General features: G+C 62.1%; 1 protein-coding gene across 1 annotated transcript in view; it reads left to right on the forward strand.

Annotated features, from left to right (window-relative positions):
• The first annotated feature begins 753 nt into the window (after window positions 1-753).
• Window positions 754-17,300, forward strand: part of GFM1 (G elongation factor mitochondrial 1) — a 31,582-nt gene continuing 15,035 nt past the window's right edge. The window contains exons 1-12 of the mRNA XM_068165838.1: window positions 754-852; window positions 2,018-2,170; window positions 4,392-4,524; window positions 5,206-5,410; window positions 7,651-7,767; window positions 10,600-10,750; window positions 11,218-11,372; window positions 12,295-12,379; window positions 13,351-13,488; window positions 14,844-14,945; window positions 15,775-15,831; window positions 16,264-16,401. Coding sequence (XP_068021939.1) covers window positions 766-852; window positions 2,018-2,170; window positions 4,392-4,524; window positions 5,206-5,410; window positions 7,651-7,767; window positions 10,600-10,750; window positions 11,218-11,372; window positions 12,295-12,379; window positions 13,351-13,488; window positions 14,844-14,945; window positions 15,775-15,831; window positions 16,264-16,401 — 1,521 coding nt within the window. The 5' untranslated portion in view covers window positions 754-765. The remainder of the gene's footprint in view (window positions 853-2,017; window positions 2,171-4,391; window positions 4,525-5,205; window positions 5,411-7,650; window positions 7,768-10,599; window positions 10,751-11,217; window positions 11,373-12,294; window positions 12,380-13,350; window positions 13,489-14,843; window positions 14,946-15,774; window positions 15,832-16,263; window positions 16,402-17,300) is intronic.

Here is a 17,300-nt window from a genome sequence, read left to right on the forward strand (position 1 = left end):
CTCCTGGGTGCCACTTTGTGTCCTTTGGCCAGTCCCTGGGCACCACTGAGCAGGGTCTGGCCCCAGCCTCTTGCTCCCCACGGGTCGCTTAGCTCAGCCCCCCTCTGGGGCTGCTCTTCTGCAGGCTCTCAGCCCCAGGGCTCTCAGCCTTGGCTCCTCACAGAGCTGCTCCAGGTCCCTTCAGTGTCTTTCAGTGTCTTGGAGACTTGATGGGGTGCTCAGTGCCATGGTTTAGTTCTTTAGGTGGGTTGGATTGGTTGATGGGTTGGACACGATGATCTTGAAGGTCTCTTCCAACCTCTTCTATTCTATTCTATTCTATTCTATTCTATTCTATTCTATTCTATTCTATTCTATTCTATTCTATTCTATTCTATTCTATTCTATTCTATTCTATTCTATTCTATTCTATTCTATTCTACCTTCCCTGGACGCTCTCCAGCTGTTCCCTGTCCCGCAAATGGAGAGCCCAGAGCTGGCCCCAGGACTGCAGATGTGGCAAAGTGGAGGCGGAGGAAACCCTCCCTGGACTTGCCGACCACAGTCATCCTCATGGCCCTCAGGTCACCCTTGGCGTTTCCGACCGCAAGGGCACACCGCCGCCTGCAGCCCGAGCCCCTGCCCGGCGTGGCCCCGCCCCTGCCCCGCTCCGGCCCCGCCCCTGCCCCTGCCCCGCCCCTGCCCCGCTCCGGCACCGCCCCGTCCCTGCGCCGCGCATGCGCCGCGCCCCGGAAGCGCTGCGGGCGCCGCGGGCAGGACGCAGCCATGCTGGGGGTGCTGGCGGTGCTGCGGCTGCCGCGGGCCGGCCTGGCCCCCAGCCTCCTGCAGCTGCTCCGGCGCAGACACCCGCAGGTGCCGGCCGCGGCGTGACGGGCAGGGTGGGGCGGGACGGGGCGGGAAGGCCCAGGGGACGTGGCCTGGGGCTGCGGGCTCGGGTCGCAGCCAGAGGGCCGAGCCCGCCCCGGGACACGCTGACCGCGGCGCTGGGGGCAGCCGGGGCCGGGGGGAGCCGGGGCAGGGCTGGCCGCCGCGGGCTGCATGCAAGGTGTCGGTGCCCCGCCGGGGCCGGGTGGGTCTCCCCCCTGTTACCGAGGCGCTGGGAGGGAGGAGCAGGGGAGGGTGGCATGGAGGGCACAGAGCCGGCAGGCAGCACCGCATCAGCCGCGGGAAAACCCTGCGGGGACTCGGTCAGATGAACAGGACGGAAGGCTGGGACTGAAACGCGGGACATAGCCTAGGGGGGTTGCCTGGGTTCCGAGAGTGTGGTGCAGAGCTGTGAGGAGGCACTGAGGAGCTTCTGGAAGGGCCACGGTGCTTTAACTGAGCAGCACGGCTGGGGCCAGGGCAAAGCAAAGCGGCTCCATGGAGTCACAGAACTGTCAGGGCTGGAAGAGACCCCAAGGATCAGCCAGTCCCAACCCCTGCCATGGGCAGGGACACCTCACACCACAGCAGGTTGCTCACAGCCACATCCAGCCTGGCTGCAAACACCTCCAGGCAGGAGGCTTCCACCACCTCCCTGGGCAACCTGTGCCAGGCTCTCACCACCCTCATGGGGAACAACTTCTTCCTCACAGCCAATCTCCATCTCCCCACTTCTAGTTGTGCTCCATCCCTCCCAGTCCTATCCCTCCCTGACACCCTCAGAAGTCCCTCCCCAGCTTTCTTGGAGCCCCCTGCAGATCCTGGTAGGTCTCCTGGGAGCCTTCTCCCCTCCAGCCTGCACAACCCCAACTCCCTCAGCCTGTCCTCAGCGCAGCTCTCCTGGGTGTGTTTGTTGGCACAGGGAGCTGTGTTTGGTGGTCTTGTGACCAAGCCTCTGATCTTGGGGTCAGAACCTGCCGTGGGTCCCATGGGCAGGGACACCTCCCCCCAGCCCGGGTTGCTCCAGGCCTCCTGCCGCCTGGCCATGGAGGGCTATCCAGCGGCTCCCCGGGCAGGCTGCCGCGTTGCGTTGCCTGCTGAGCCCCAGCGCGGAGGGGCAGCTGCTGAGGTGTGCTGTTGCCTTGCTCCCCAGGCCGCGGTGCCCTGCTGCCGGCGCTGCTCCTCGGGGCCGCTTCCCAACCAGCGGATCCGCAACATCGGCATCTCGGCGCACATCGACTCGGGCAAGACCACCCTCACCGAGAGGATCCTCTTCTACACCGGCAGGATAGCGCAGATGCACGAGGTCAGCAGCCGGGGGACCCCAGCAGGGCTGCTCTGCGGGCAGGGCAGGGCAGGGCGCGGGGCAGCCGCTGGGAGGTGGAGCTCTGCCCCCGGCTGGAGAGCCCCGCACACAGCCCCCGAGTCACAGCATCACAGTATCACAGTGTCATAGTCAGGGTTGGGAGGGAGCACAAGGATCAGCTGGTTCCAACCCCCTGCCATGGGCAGGGACACCCCACACTACATCAGCCTGGCCAGAGCCTCATCCAGCCTGGGCTTAAACACCTCCAGGGACAGGGCCCCAACCACCTCCCTGGACAACCCATTCCAGGGCTTCACCACTCTCATGGGGAAGAACTTCCTCCTCACCTCCAGCCTGAATCTCCCCACCTCCAGCTTCATTCCATTCCCCCTAGTCCTATCACTACCTGAGATCCTGAGCAGTCCCTCCCCAGCCTTCCTGGAGCCCCCTTCAGATACTGGAAGGCCACAATGAGGTCACCTGGGAGCCTTCTCTTCTCCAGACTGAACAGCCCCAACTCCTTCAGTCTGTCCTCACAGGAGAGGTGCTCCAGCCCTCTGCTCATCCTCCTGGCCCTGCTCTGGACACCTTCCAGCACCCCCACATCCCTCTTGTAACAGGGGCTCCAGAACTGGAGGCAGTACTCCAGGTGGGGTCTCCCCAGAGCTGAGCAGAGGGGGAGAATCACCTCCCTTACCCTGCTGGCCACACTTCTCCTGATGCAGCCCAGGATCTGATTGGCTTTGTGGGCTGCAAGTGCACACTGAGAGCTCCTGGTGAGCTTCTCCTCCCCCAGCACCCCCAAGTCTCTCTCCTCAGGGCTGCTTTCCAGCCAGTCCCTGCCCAGCCTGGATTTGTGCCTGGGATTGCCTCCACCCAGCTGCAGGACCCTGCCCTTGCTCTTGTTGAACCTCCTGAGGTTGGCTTGTGCCCACCTCTCCAGCCTGTCCAGGTCCCTCTGGATGGATTCCTTCCCTCCAGCTGTCTGCTGCACCACACAGCTTGGTGTCATCAGCAAACTTGCTGAGGGTGCACTCAATGCCACTGTCCATGTCACTGACAAAGATGTTGAACAAGACAGGTCCCAGGACTGATCCCTGAGGGACTCTGCTTGTCACAGCAGGGCAGGGACTGGAAGGGATCTCTGGAGAGCATCCAGTCCAAGCTTACAGCTTCTGGAACAGGAATGCAACCAGATAGGGCTTGAAAGGCTCCAGAGCAGGAGACTCCACAGCCTCTGTGGGCAGCCTGCTCCAGCCCTCCAGCAGCCTCACACCAAAGAGTTTTTTCCTCATGCTGAGGTGGAACTTCCTGGGTTCCAGCTCGTGTCCAGTGCCCCTCATCCTGTCACAGGACACCACTGACAAGGTCCAAGAACATGGATGTGGTGAAGAAGATCCAGAGCAGCACAAGGATGATCCAAGGGCTGGAACACCTCTCCTGTGAGGACAAGCTGAGGCTTGGGGCTGTTCAGAGAAGAGAAGCTTCTGGGGAAGCCTTAGAGCGGCCTCCCAGGGGGCTGAAGGAAGGGGCTGCAGGAGAGCTGGAGAGGAGCTGTTTGTCAGGGCCTGTGCTGACAGGGCAGGGGGCAGTGGTCTGCAGGTAGGGCAGGGGAGATTTAGGTTAGATAGTAGGGAGAAGCCCTCTGCTATGAGGGTGCTGAGACACTGGGATGGGTTGTGCAGAGAAGCTGTGGACACTTTGTCCCAGGAAGTGTTTTAGGCCAGGCTGGATGAGGCCCTGAGCAGCCTGGGCTGGTGAGGGATGGGGTTGGAGCTGGGTGGTCTTGAGGGCATGCTCCAGCTCAAAGCCATTCTGTGGCTGTATGAAACAGGGAGCTCAGGGCTCCAGGGATGTTCCCCTGTGGAAGCCACCCTCAAGGAGCATTTCCTGCAGATCCCTGGAATGGCCCTCAGGAGGGCACATGACAGTCAAGTTTGCAGGGGAAGCTGATGAATCACCCTCTAGAATCATGGAACCATTTGGGTTGGAAGAGACCTTCAAGGTCACCCAGTCCAAGCCTTGCCCCAGCACTCAGCACTGAGCCGTGGCCATCAGCACCACATCCACACAGCTTGGAAGCCCCTCCAGGGATGGGGGCTGCCCTGGGCAGGCTGGGCCACTCTTCTCTGCATGAAGGTGATGCTGAGCTCATAAAGTGTCAGCCCTGCAGCTGCCAAGGCCTTGCTGAAGTCCCTCCTGGTGTGGTTTGTGTGCCAAGGTGAAAGGCAAGGATGGAGTCGGGGCTGTGATGGACTCGATGGAGCTGGAGCGCCAGCGGGGGATCACCATCCAGTCTGCTGCCACATACACCATGTGGAAGGGCACCAACATCAACATCATAGACACCCCAGGTGAGGGCAGCTCTGAAGCTGGGAGGGGGGTCCCTGGGCCATCCTGACTTCTCTCTTTGGTGGTCACTCAAGGAAGAGCTCACAGAGTGCCTGGGGCTGGCAAAGAGCTTGGAGCGGGTTGTGTCCAGGCACTGCCAGCTCACCACTGACCCATGGCCTCAGCACCACATCTCCACAGCCTGCAGACCCCTTCAGGGAGGATGATCCAACCACTGCCCTCAGCAGCCTGGTCCAGACCTTGGGGAGGAAATTGTTCCTCCTGTCTAACCTAAACCTCCCCTGGGAACTGGAGGCATTTTCCTCTTGCGCTGTCTCTTGTTACCTGGGGGAAGAGCCCAACCCCCACCTGGCTCCAGCCTCCTCTCAGGGAGCTGCAGAGAGCAATGAGGTCTCCCTCAGCCTCCTCTCAGGGAGCTGCAGAGAGCAATGAGGTCTCCCTCAGCCTCCTCTCCTCCAGGCTGAACACCCCCAGCTCCCTCAGCTGCTCCTCCCCAGCCCTCTTCTCCAGCCCCTTCGTTGCCCTTCCCTAGACACCCTCCAGCCCCTCAGCGTCCTCTCCTGGCTGTTGGCTGTAGAGCTGGAGGCTGCTGTGCTGGCTCTGCTCCCCCCTGCAGCTAGCTGTCAGCACAGTCCCTGCTGGCCAGCAGGGCTGGGGTGCCAGGGGGCTGTGTTGTTCCCCAGGCCACGTGGACTTCACCATCGAAGTGGAGCGGTCCCTGCGGGTGCTGGACGGAGCCGTGCTGGTGCTGTGTGCCGTGGGAGGGGTGCAGTGCCAGACCATCACTGTCAACAGGCAGATGGCACGTTACAGGGTGCCCTTCCTCACCTTCATCAACAAGCTGGACAGGCAGGGCTCCAGCCCAGAGAGGGCCCTGCAGCAGCTGAGGTACTTAGCACCCTGGGGATGCAGATCTCAGCTCTTCCCAAAGCGGCTGAATGTATCACAGTGTCAGTCAGGGTTGGGAGGGACCACAAGGATCAGCTAGTTCCAACCCCCCTGCCATGGGCAGGGACACCCCACACTAGATCAGCCTGGCCAGAGCCTCATCCAGCCTGGGCTTAAACACCTCCAGGGACAGGGCCCCAACCACCTCCCTGGACAACCCATTCCAGGGCTTCACCACTCTCATGGGGAAGAACTTCCTCCTCACCTCCAGCCTGAATCTCCCCACCTCCAGCTTCATTCCATTCCCCCTAGTCCTATCACTCCCTGAGATCCTGAGCAGTCCCTCCCCAGCCTTCCTGTAGCCCCCTTCAGATACTGGAAGGCCACAATGAGGTCACCTGGGAGCCTTCTCTTCTCCAGACTGAACAGCCCCAACTCCTTCAGTCTGTCCTCACAGGAGAGGTGCTCCAGCCCTCTGATCATCCTCCTGGCCCTTCTCTGGACACCTTCCAGCACCTCCACATCCCTCTTGTCATAGGGGCTCCAGAACTGGAGGCAGTACTGCAGGTGGGGTCTCAGCAGAGCTGAGCAGAGGGGGAGGATCACCTCCCTCGACCTGCTGGCCACACTTCTCCTGATGCAGCCCAGGATCTGATTGGCTTTGTGGGCTGCAAGTGCACACTGAGAGCTCCTGGTGAGCTTCTCCTCCCCCAGCACCCCCAAGTCTCTCTCCTCAGGGCTGCTTTCCAGCCAGTCCCTGCCCAGCCTGGATTTGTGCCTGGGATTGCCTTGACCCAGCTGCAGGACCCTGCCCTTGGTCTTGTTGAACCTCCTGAGGTTGGCTTGTGCCCACCTCTCCAGCCTGTCCAGGTCCCTCTGGATGGATCCCTTCCCTCCAGCTGTCTGCTGCACCACACAGCTTGGTGTCATCAGCAAACTTGCTGAGGGTGCACTCCAGAGTGCACATGTGAGAGACTCTGAGAAGGCTTCTCCTGGGGGGAGGGTCCTGTGCTTGCAGTTTTATAGTATCAGTCAGGGTTGGGAGGGACCACAAGGATCAGCTAGTTCCAAACCCCCTGCCATGGGCCAGGAGGCCAGCACTTCACTGGAGGTTAAATCTTCACCTGACCCCCAGACCCTCAAGGAAGCCAAGAGGTGCTGTCAGCCCAGGCCTGCAGTGCTGAGGAGCTGAGCTTGGACATTGCTTTGGTTGATGGAAAATGAGCTCTTGTTTCCCGCCCCCCTAGACTTTGGCAGGTCCTAGCAGGGAGCTGGCACAGGGCTGGCATGGCTCACACCCCACAGGTGCTGCTGCCTGCCTCCTCTGTGGGACCCAGGTGGTAATAGTCATTGAGGAAGAAGCAGCTCCCCCAGGCAGGTGATGGATCTGAAGCTCAACCTGAGCCAGCAGTGAGCACTTGCAGCCCAGAGAGCCAAGCAGAGCCTGGGCTGCAGCAAGAGAAGTGTGGCCAGCAGGGCCAGGGAGGGGATTCTGCCCCTCTGCTCCACTCTGCTGAGACCACAGCTGGAGCTCTGGGTCCAGTTCTGGAGCCTCTGTGCCAGGAAGGATCTGGAGGGGCTGGAAGGTGCCCAGAGAAGAGCTCTGAGGAGGAGCAGAGGGCTGGAGCTGCTCTGCTGTGAGCACAGACTGAGGGAGTTGGGGTTGTGCAGGCTGGAGAGGAGAAGGCTCCCAGGAGACCTCATTGTGGCCTTCCAGGATCTGCAGGGGGCTCCAAGAAAGCTGGGGAGGGACTTCTGAGGGTGTCAGGGAGGGATAGGACTGGGGGGGATGGAGCAGAACTAGAAGTGGGGAGATTGAGATTGGCTGTGAGGAAGAAGTTGTTGCCCATGAGGGTGGTGAGAGCCTGGCACAGGCTGCCCAGGGAGGTGGTGGAAGCCTCCTGCCTGGAGGTGTTTGCAGCCAGGCTGGATGTGGCTGTGAGCAACCTGCTGTGGTGTGAGGTGTCCCTGCCCATGGCAGGGGTTGGGACTGGCTGAGCCTTGAGGTCCCTTCCTGCCCTGGCAGCTCTGTGACTCTAAAGCAGTTTGTGCTGGAGGTTGCTCTGCTGGCAGCCCCTCAGGTTCACAGCAGCAGTGGTTGCCATCAGCACTGGGGGGGGTTGGCCCTGTCCAAAGAAGCAGGGAGTGTGGGGTTGGGCAGGGTGGGCTGTGGGCACATGGGGAGCAGTCCCTTTGCAGGGGATCTGTGGTGGTGGTTTGTTCTTCTCTCACTCTTTCAGGTCGAAGCTGAAGCACAATGCAGCTTTTGTTCAGATCCCCATTGGGCTGGAGGGCAACTTCACAGGCATTATAGACCTGATTGAAGAGAGAGCTCTCTACTTTGATGGGGCTCTGGGGTGAGTTGGGGACCTTGGGCAATGGGTTGGAAGGGCAGCAGGGCAGAGCTAGGTTGGATATTAGCAGGAAGCTCTGCACAGGGTCATCTCCTCCAACCCCCTGCCACGGGCAGGGACACCTCCCACCAGCACAGGCTGTTCAGGGCCTCATCCAGCCTGGTCCTGAACACCTCCAGGCAGGAGGCAGCCACAGCCTCCCTGGGCAGCCTGTGCCAGGCTCTCCCCACCCTTACTGGAAAGAATTTCTTCTTCCTCCTCTCCACTCTCAGCCTCCGTTCTCCCAGCTCAAAGCCATTGTTCCTCATCCTGGCACTCCCAGCCCTTGTCCAGAGTCCCTCCTCAGCTCTCCTGGCACCCTTCAGGTGCTGGAAGCTGCTCTGAGGTCTGCCTGGAGCCTTCTCCAGGCTGATCAGCCCCAACTCTCCCAGCCTGGCCCCATGGCAGAGGTGCTTCAGCCTCTGACTATCTTGGAGACCTCCTCTGGATCTGCATCTGGTGGATGTGGGGGTGCCCTGGGGTGCTGCTGGGGGTGTGTGTGCAGCTGGTGGGTTGGAGGTGCTGCTAGGGTGCTGCTGGAGTGCCTGTGGGTGTGTGTTTGTACAGCTGGTGGATATGGGGTGCAGCTGTTGGGTTTGGGGTGCAGCTGCTGGATGTGGGGTGCAGCTGCTGGATGTGGGGTGCAGCTGTTGGTTTGGGGTGCAGCTGCTGGATGTGGGGTGCAGCTGTTGGGTGTGGGGTGCAGCTGCTGGATGTGGGGTGCCCATGGGGGGTGTGTGTGTGCAGGCAGAGCGTGCGCTTGGAGGCGATCCCGGCAGAGCTGAGGGTACAGGCGGCGGCGCGGCGCCGGGAGCTGGTGGATGTGGGGTGCAGCTGTTGGGTTTGGGGTGTAGCTGTTGATTTGGGGTGCAGCTGTTGGGTGTGGGGTGCAGCTGTTGGGTGTGGGGTGCAGCTGTTGGGTTTGGGGTGCAGCTGCTGGATGTGGGGTGCCCATGGGGGGGGTGTGTGTGTGTGCAGGCAGAGCGTGCGCTCGGAGGCGATCCCAGAAGAGCTGCGGGCACAGGTGGCGGCGCGGGTGCCAGGAGCTGCTGGATGTGGGGTGCAGCTGCTGGATGTGGGGTGGAGCTGTTGGGTCTGGGGTGCAGCTGTTGGGTGTGGGGTGCAGCTGTTGGTTTGGGGTGCAGCTGTTGGTTTGGGGTGCAGCTGTTGGGTGTGGGGTGCAGCTGTTGGTTTGGGGTGCAGCTGTTGGTTTGGGGTGCAGCTGCTGGATGTGGGGTGCAGCTGCTGGGTGTGGGGTGCAGCTGTTGGATGTGGGGTGCAGCTGTTGAGTTTGGGGTGCAGCTGTTGGGTGTGGGGTGCAGCTGTTGGTTTGGGGTGCAGCTGTTGGTTTGGGGTGCAGCTGCTGGGTGTGGGGTGCCCATGGGGGGGGGTGTGTGTGTGTGCAGGCAGAGCGTGCGCTCGGAGGCGATCCCAGAAGAGCTGCGGGCGCAGGCGGCGGCACGGTGCCGGGAGCTGTTGGGTGTGGGGTGCAGCTGCTGGATGTGGGGTGCAGCTGTGGGGTGTGGGGTGCAGCTGTTGGTTTGGGGTGCCCATGGGGGGTGTGTGTGTGCAGGCAGAGCGTGAGCTCGGAGGCGATCCCGGCAGAGCTGCGGGCGCAGGTGGTGGCGCAGCGCTGGGAGCTGTTGGGTGTGGGGTGCAGCTGTTGGGTGTGGGGTGCAGCTGTTGGGTTTGGGGTGCAGCTGCTGGATGTGGGGTGCTCATGGGGGGCAGAGGGGGGTATGCAGGCAGAGCGTGCGCTCGGAGGCGATCCCAGTGGAGCTGTGGGCGCAGGCGGCGGCACGGACCCGGGAGCTGTTGGGTGTGGGGTGCAGCTGTTGGGTGTGGGGTGCAGCTGTTGAGTTTGGGGTGCAGCTGTTGAGTTTGGGGTGCAGCTGTTGGGTTTGGGGTGCAGCTGCTGGGTGTGGGGTGCAGCTGTTGGTTTGGGGTGCAGCTGTTGGGTTTGGGGTGCAGCTGCTGGGTGTGGGGTGCCCATGGGGGGTGTGTGTGTGCAGGCAGAGCGTGCGCTCGGAGGCGATCCCGGCGGAGCTGCGGGCGCAGGCGGCGGCACGGTGCCGGGAGCTGTTGGGTGTGGGGTGCAGCTGCTGGATGTGGGGTGCAGCTGTGGGGTGTGGGGTGCAGCTCTTGGTTTGGGGTGCAGCTGTTGTTTTGGGGTGCCCATGGGGGGGGGTGTGTGTGCAGGCAGAGCGTGCGCTTGGAGGCGATCCCGGCGGAGCTGCGGGCGCAGGTGGCGGCGCGGCACTGGGGGCTGCTGGATGTGGGGTGCAGCTGTTGGGTGTGGGGTGCAGCTGTTGGTTTGGGGTGCAGCTGTTGGGTGTGGGTTGCAGCTGTTGGTTTGGGGTGCAGCTGTTGGGTGTGGGGTGCAGCTGTTGAGTTTGGGGTGCAGCTGCTGGATGTGGGGTGCCCATGGCGGGGGTGTGTGTGCAGGCAGAGCGTGCACTCGGAGGCGATCCCGGCGGAGCTGAGGGCGCAGGCGGCGGCGCGGCGCCGGGGGCTGCTGGATGTGGGGTGCAGCTGTTGGGTTTGGGGTTCAGCTGTTGGGTGTGGGGTGCAGCTGTTGGGTTTGGGGTGCAGCTGCTGGATGTGGGGTGCCCATGGTGTGTGTGTGTGCAGGCAGAGCATGCGCTCGGAGGCGATCCCGGCGGAGCTGCGGGCGGAGGCGGCGGTGCGGCGCCGGGGGCTGCTGGATGTGGGGTGCAGCTGTTGGGTATGGGGTGCAGCTGTTGGTTTGGGGTGCAGCTGCTGGATGTGGGGTGCCCATGGTGTGTGTGTGTGCAGGCAGAGCGTGCGCTCGGAGGCGATCCCGGCGGAGCTGCGGGCGGAGGCGGCGGCGCGGCGCCGGGAGCTGATCGAGTGCGTGGCCAATGCCGATGAGCAGCTTGGGGAACTGTTCCTGGAGGAGAAGATTCCCACAGCTGCTGAGCTGAAGGTGACTTGGTGGTGGTTCCTCTCCCCGTGCAGCGTGGTGGCGGCAGGGTGGGGGGCGAGGGGCTGGGGCAGCCTCCTGCCTGCGGTGCCCAGCGGGCAGGGAAGGGGCAGCCGGGAGGTTCCACACAGGGGTGAGGAGCAGCGAGCAGGAAGCTTAGCTCTAACTCGGCCCCAGAGAGCTCTGGTGGTGAGGAGAATGGAGAATCTGCATCAGGAGGCTCTGGTGCAGGTGCAGCAGTGACTTCAGGCACAGGAGCACAGACAGCATTCAGCTTGGCACAGAGCCTCAGGATCGCCGAGTCCAGCCCGGAGCCCTGCTCTGCAAAGCTCACCCTAAACCAGAGCCCCAAGCAGCCAGCCCAGGAGTAGAGATGGCCAGAGGAAGGGCCTGGACTGCTGCATGGCTGCAACCCCCTCAGGCTGCTGCAGCTGCTGCAGGAGGAGAGTTGAGAGCCTGCTCTTTTGCAGCTTGCCATCAGAAGAGCAACGCTGAAGAAGTCCTTCACCCCAGTCCTGGTGGGGAGTGCTTTGAAGAACAAAGGAGTGCAGCCCCTGCTGGATGCTGTCCTGGAGTACCTCCCCAACCCCTCAGAGGTGGAGAACTTTGCTATCCTGAACCAGGGGTGAGTCTGTGCAGGGGGGCATGGAGGGCTTGGGAGATGCTGCCCAAAGCAGGCAAAATATGGAGCAGGAGGCTGCTGAGAGGCCACAGCAGCGCTGCTCGGTGCTTGGTTGTGTTCAGCCTCACATGAGGCTGGGAGAGCTGGGGCTGCTCAGCCTGCAGAGGAGAAGGCTCCAGGGAGACCTCAGAGCAGCTTCCAGGAGCTGAAGGGCTCCAGGAGAGCTGGGGAGGGACTCTGTACAAGGGCTGGGAGTGCCAGGATGAGGAACAATGGCTTTGAGCTGCGAGAGGAGAGACTGAGACTGGAGAGGAGGAAGAAATTGTTGGCAGTGAGGGTGGGGAGAGCCTGGCACAGGCTGCCCAGGGAGGCTGTGGCTGCCTCCTGCCTGGAGGCTGGCTGAGGCCCTGAGCAGCCTGTCCTGGAGGGAGGTGTCCCTGCCCATGGCAGGGGGCTGGAGCTAGTTCCAGGCCAAGGGGCACAAAGTGGCAGCCAGGAGGTTCCATGAGAGCAGGAGGAGAAAGTTGTTTGGTGTGAGGGTGCTGGAGGCCTGGAGCAGGCTGCCCAGGGAGGTTGTGGAGTCTCCTGGTGTGGAGAGCTTCCAACCCCCTCTGGGCACTGTGCTGCTGGGCAAGCTGCTGTGGGTGCCCTGCTGGAGCAGGGGCTTGGGCTGGGGGAGCTCCAGAGATCCCTTCCAACCCCCTCCCTGCTGGGACTGTGGGATGTGAGGGTCTGACAGCCTGAGCCTCCTCTGAGCACCTGCTGCAGTTTCCGAGATGGTTCCTGAGTGTGTGGGAGCCACATCTGTCAGCAGCTTTCACTCTGCTACTAACCTGTGGCACTGGAGGCCTGAGGGGTGGTCTGAGGTTGGGCTCATCTTTTGCTTCACAACTTAAAACTCCCTCTGCACCTCTCTTGTTCTAAGGGATTCTCAGGGTGGCAGCAAGTTCCTGCTGAACCCTGCTCGAGATGGCTCCCAGCCCTTCATAGGCCTGGCTTTCAAGCTGGAGGTAAGAGCTGCCCCTGGCCCCTCCTGCAGCAAACCCAGCAGAGGCAGGACACTGCCTGCAGGAGCTGGTGCTGCATGCAGGCCCTGCAGGAGCTGGTGCTGCATGCAGGCCCTGGACAGGCTGCAGAGCTGAGCCCATGACAACCTCATGAGGTTCAACAAGACCAAGGGCAAGGTCCTGCAGCTGGCTCAGGGCAATCCCAGGCACTGCTATAGGCTGGGCAGGGACTGGCTGGAGAGCAGCTCTGGAGAGAAGGACCTGGGGGTGCTGGGGGAAGAGAAGCTCAGCAGGAGCCAGCAGTGAGCACTTGCAGCCCAGAGAGCCAAGCAGAGCCTGGGCTGCAGCAAGAGAAGTGTGGCCAGCAGGGCCAGGGAGGGGATTCTGCCCCTCTGCTCCACTCTGCTGAGACCACAGCTGGAGCTCTGGGGCCAGTGCTGGAGCCTCTGTGCCAGGAAGGATCTGGAGGTGCTGGAAGGTGTCCAGAGCAGGGCCACGAGGAGGAGCAGAGGGCTGGAGCTGCTCTGCTGTGAGGACAGACTGAGGGAGTTGGGGTTGTGCAGGCTGGAGGGGAGAAGGCTCCCAGGAGACCTCATTGTGGCCTTCCAGGATCTGCAGAGGGCTCCAAGAAAGCTGGGGAGGGACTTCTGAGGGTGTCAGGGAGGGATAGGACTGGGGGGGATGGAGCAGAACTAGAAGTGGGGAGATTGAGATTGGCTGTGAGGAAGAAGTTGTTGGCCATGAGGGTGGTGAGAGCCTGGCACAGGCTGCCCAGGGAGGTGGTGGAAGCCTCCTGCCTGGAGGTGTTTGCAGCCAGGCTGGATGTGGCTGTGAGCAACCTGCTGTGGTGTGAGGTGTCCCTGCCCATGGCAGGGGGGTTGGGACTGGCTGAGCCTTGAGGTGCCTGGCAGCTGTGTGGCTGTGTGCCCCTGGGGCTGGCAGGGGCTGCTCTCTGACTGGAGGCCGTGGTGCAGGCGGGGCGCTTCGGGCAGCTGACCTACCTGAGGGTGTACCAGGGGCTGCTGAGGAAGTCTGAGCACATCTACAACACCCGGACCGGCAAGCGGCTGCGCGTCCAGCGCCTGCTCCGCATGCACGCCGACACCATGGAGGTGAGTGCCACCCGCTCTGCCCTGCCCTGCCCGGGGCTCTCTCCTGGGGCAGCACACAAGCACCCCCTCCCTGCTGGGCTCTCTCTCTCTCAGCAGCCTCTCCCTGCTGGGCTCTCTCTCTCAGCAGCCTCCCCTGCTCACCTGCAGCGGCTCTGTCAGACCCTGTGCTGAGTTCTCCTGTCTCTGGCTCCTGCTGCAGCTCCCTCTGCAGCCCCTTAGCCCGTGGTGGTCCCCAGGGCTCCCTCCCGGGGCCAGCCTCCCTCAGGTGGACTTCAGTCCCCTTCAGAGTGGACCCTCACAGGTTCACAGATTGCATTGGCTTGGAAGGGACCTTCCAAGGGCATCAGAGCTGCCCAGGGCCCCAGCAAGTCACAGAGCTGCAGGAGCCCCCCCCCTCCACCAGGCTGTGCTGCCTGCAGCCTGCCCTGGCCAGGCTGAGAGCTGGGGGAGAGGAAGCTCAGGAGGTGCAGCCAGGGCAAGGGCAGGCTCCTGCCCCTGGGGAGGAACAACCTCCTGCAGCAGCACAGGGAGGGGGAACCTGCTGGAGAGCAGCTCCATGGAGAAGGAGCTGGGAGTGCTGGGGGACAGCAAAGTCACCATGAGCCAGCAGTGTGCCCCTGGGGACAAGGAGGCCAAAGGTGGCCTGGGCTGCATGGAGAAGAGTGTGGCCAGCAGGGCAAGGGAGGTTCTCCTGCCTCTCTGCTCTGCCCTGGTGAGGCCACAGCTGCAGTCCTGGGGCCAGTTCTGGGCTCCCCAGTTCCAGAGACACAGCTGTGGAGTGTCCTTCTCTGGAGAGCTTCCAACCCACCCTGGCCCTTGTGCTGCTGGGCAGGCTGCTGTGGGTGCCCTGCTGGAGCAGGAGGGTTGCTCTGGCTGAGCCCCAGCCCCACCATGCAGGATCCAGGGGTCCCTGCTGAAGTGGAACAACCTTTGCCCAAGAAGCATTAAGAGAAGGCTTTGAGCTGATAGCTGAAGCAGGACAGCTGAGGACTTATCCCCAGCTTGCAGCCCTGGGGGAGGGGAGAAGGGTTTGGCAAAACAAAGAATTCCTCTCCCATGGAATTCTCCACTCCAAGTGGCTTCTCAGATCCCAGCCTCCCCTCTTCAGGATTCCTGAGCTCTCTGGCTGGGGCAGCCTGGAGCAGAGCTCTTGTTGCTGCCTTCACATCCAAGCTGAGTCCTCCTTGGTGTGCTCTGAGTGAAGTGAGAGGAGCTCTAAAGAGCCTTCAGCCCAGCTGGGATTGTCAGAGGAGCTCAGCCTCCAAGCTGCTGGGCACAGGCCTTGGGGCCCCTCTGAGAAGCAGCTGGGGGCTCTCAGGGCACTGCTGGTGTTGAGTGACCTTTTATTTCTGCAGGATGTCAATGAAGTTTATGCAGGAGACATCTGTGCCCTCTTTGGGATTGACTGTGCCAGTGGGGACACCTTCACTGACAAAACAAGCACAGACATCTCCATGGTGAGTCCCCTGCCCCTCCTCCCTCCAGCCACTGCCACCTGGATCACTGCTGAGCACTCCTTGGGTGCTCCTTGCTGCAGCTCCCCTTGGTCAGTGCTGCCCCTCTGACAACCACCTCCACAGGGCTTGGAGGAGCTGCACTCCAGCTGTGGGGACCCTCTCTGGTCCCTGTGTCCAGCAGCATCCAGAAGGTCCTGGAGCAGGCCCACAGAAGGGCAACAAAGCTGCTGGGGGTTGTCCTCTGTGCTGGGCGCTGGGGAGGACACAGCTTGAGCCCTGGGTTCAGGATTGGGTTCCTCACTCCCAGAGGAACATTGAGGAGCTGGAGCAGGGCCAGAGAAGGGCAGGAAAAGTGGGGAAGGGTCTGGGGAACAGGGCTGGGGAGGAGCAGCTGAGGGAGCTGGGGGTGTTCAGCCTGGAGGAGAGGAGGCTGAGGGAGACCTCATTGCTCTCTGCAGCTCCCTGAGAGGAGGCTGCAGCCAGGTTGGGGCTGGGCTCTGCTCCCAGGATGAGAGGAGATGTCCTCAAGGGGAGATTTGGGTTGGAGATGAGGAACAGTTTCTTTCACAGCAGGGTTGTCCAGGCCTGGCCCAGGCTGCCCAGGGCAGGTGGTGGAGTCCCCATCCCTGGAGGGGTCATAAAGCTGTGGGGATGTGGTGCCAAGGAGTCAGTGGTGAGCTGGCAGTGCAGGGGTAAGGCTTGGACTCCATGAGTCCAACCTTGGGGGTCCAGAGGACAGCTCCACCAAGCTCAGTGCTTGTGGAGAGGTGAGCTCAGCAGGCAGAGTGGAGCTTGACTCTCTGCTCCTCTTCCCTGATGGCTGTTGCAGGAATCCATCCACATCCCTGACCCTGTTGTCTCAGTGGCCATGAAGCCTTCCAACAAGGTAGGAACCTGGGAATCAGCTTCCTCCTCCCTGAGCTGCTTCTCCTCTGCTCCTTTCCCTGGGGCTTCACAGCTCCCTGTGGGACCAGGGGCTGCAGGGAGCAGGTTTGCAGTGCTCTGCCTGAAGCGGTGTGGAGCAGCACACAGCTGCTGGGGAGGAGCACTTGCACCCAGAGCTGAGGGCCTCCACCTGGCTGAACTGGGGCTTGAAATACCTGGGGGAGAGAAACACAGCTCCACATGACTGCCTGGGCCTCAACATGACTGCCTGGGCCTCAAAAGAGAGCCTCAGGAGGGGAGAGAGGAACATTGGAGGCCTTTTAGATGTATGACTGCTGGGTGGGAGGGGAGGCTGGGGCTGGGGCTGCTGCTGGGTGGGAGGGGAGGCTGAGGCTGGGGCTGCAGCCCCCTGAGGCTGCTCCTTGCCTTCCAGAACGACTTTGACAAGTTCTCCAAGGGCCTGAGCCGCTTCAGCAGGGAGGATCCTACCTTCAGGCTGCACTTTGATGAGGAGAGCAAGGAGACGATCGTTTCAGGCATGGGGGAACTGCACCTGGAGATCTATGCCCAGGTAGGCTGGCAGGCAGCTTCCAGCTGGCCTCTGCTCCTAGCTGCCTTCCCCTTCCCCTCCTGGCTGAGCCCAAAATGGAGCTGCAGCTGGGTGAGCAATGCCACCCTTGGCACCAAGGCTGATGCCCAGGTCAGGAGGTGATTGGAGCTGCACAGCTGCCCTCACCAAGGGGAGGGTGGGAGAGGAATGCTGAGAGCTCCCCAGCAGGGAGTGTGTGGCAGCCCTGTGCACAATTCTAGCTGCTTAGGGAAGGGCCCTTCACTTCTTAGCTCTTGAAGACTGCTTCCCCATCTTCATTAACAGCTGAGGGGTGAGCAGCTGCTGTCGTTTGCCTGGAGCTGAGCACAGCCTTCGACACTGTCCCACACCACATCCTGGGCTCCAGGCTGGTGACACATGGGTGTGAGGGGTGACCACTAGATGGATAAGGAACTGGCTTGATGGCTGCACCCAAAGAGTGGCTGGCAATGGCTCCATGTCCCAGTGGAGGCCAGGGACAAGCAGAGTCCCTCAGGGATCAGTCCTGGGACCTGTCTTGTTCAACATCTTTGTGGGTGCCATGGACAGTGGCATTGAGTGCACCCTCAGCAAGTTTGCTGATGGCAGCAAGCTGTGTGGTGCAGCAGACAGCTGGAGGGAAGGGATCCATCCAGAGGCACCTGGACAGGCTGGAGAGGTGGGCACAAGCCAACCTCAGGAGGTTCAACAAGAGCAAGGGCAGGGTCCTGCAGCTGGGTGGAGGCAATCCCAGGCACAAATCCAGGCTGGGCAGGGACTGGCTGGAAAGCAGCCCTGAGGAGAGAGACTTGGGGGTGCTGGGGGAGGAGAAGCTCACCAGGAGCTCTCAATGTGCACTTGCAGCCCAGAAAGCCAATCAGATCCTGGGCTGCATCAGAAGT

The sequence above is a fragment of the Melanerpes formicivorus genome, unplaced genomic scaffold, assembly GCF_026170545.1.
Source record: "Melanerpes formicivorus ecotype bairdi unplaced genomic scaffold, bMelFor1.0.p_v2 SCAF_93, whole genome shotgun sequence".
Lineage (NCBI taxonomy): Eukaryota > Metazoa > Chordata > Aves > Piciformes > Picidae > Melanerpes > Melanerpes formicivorus.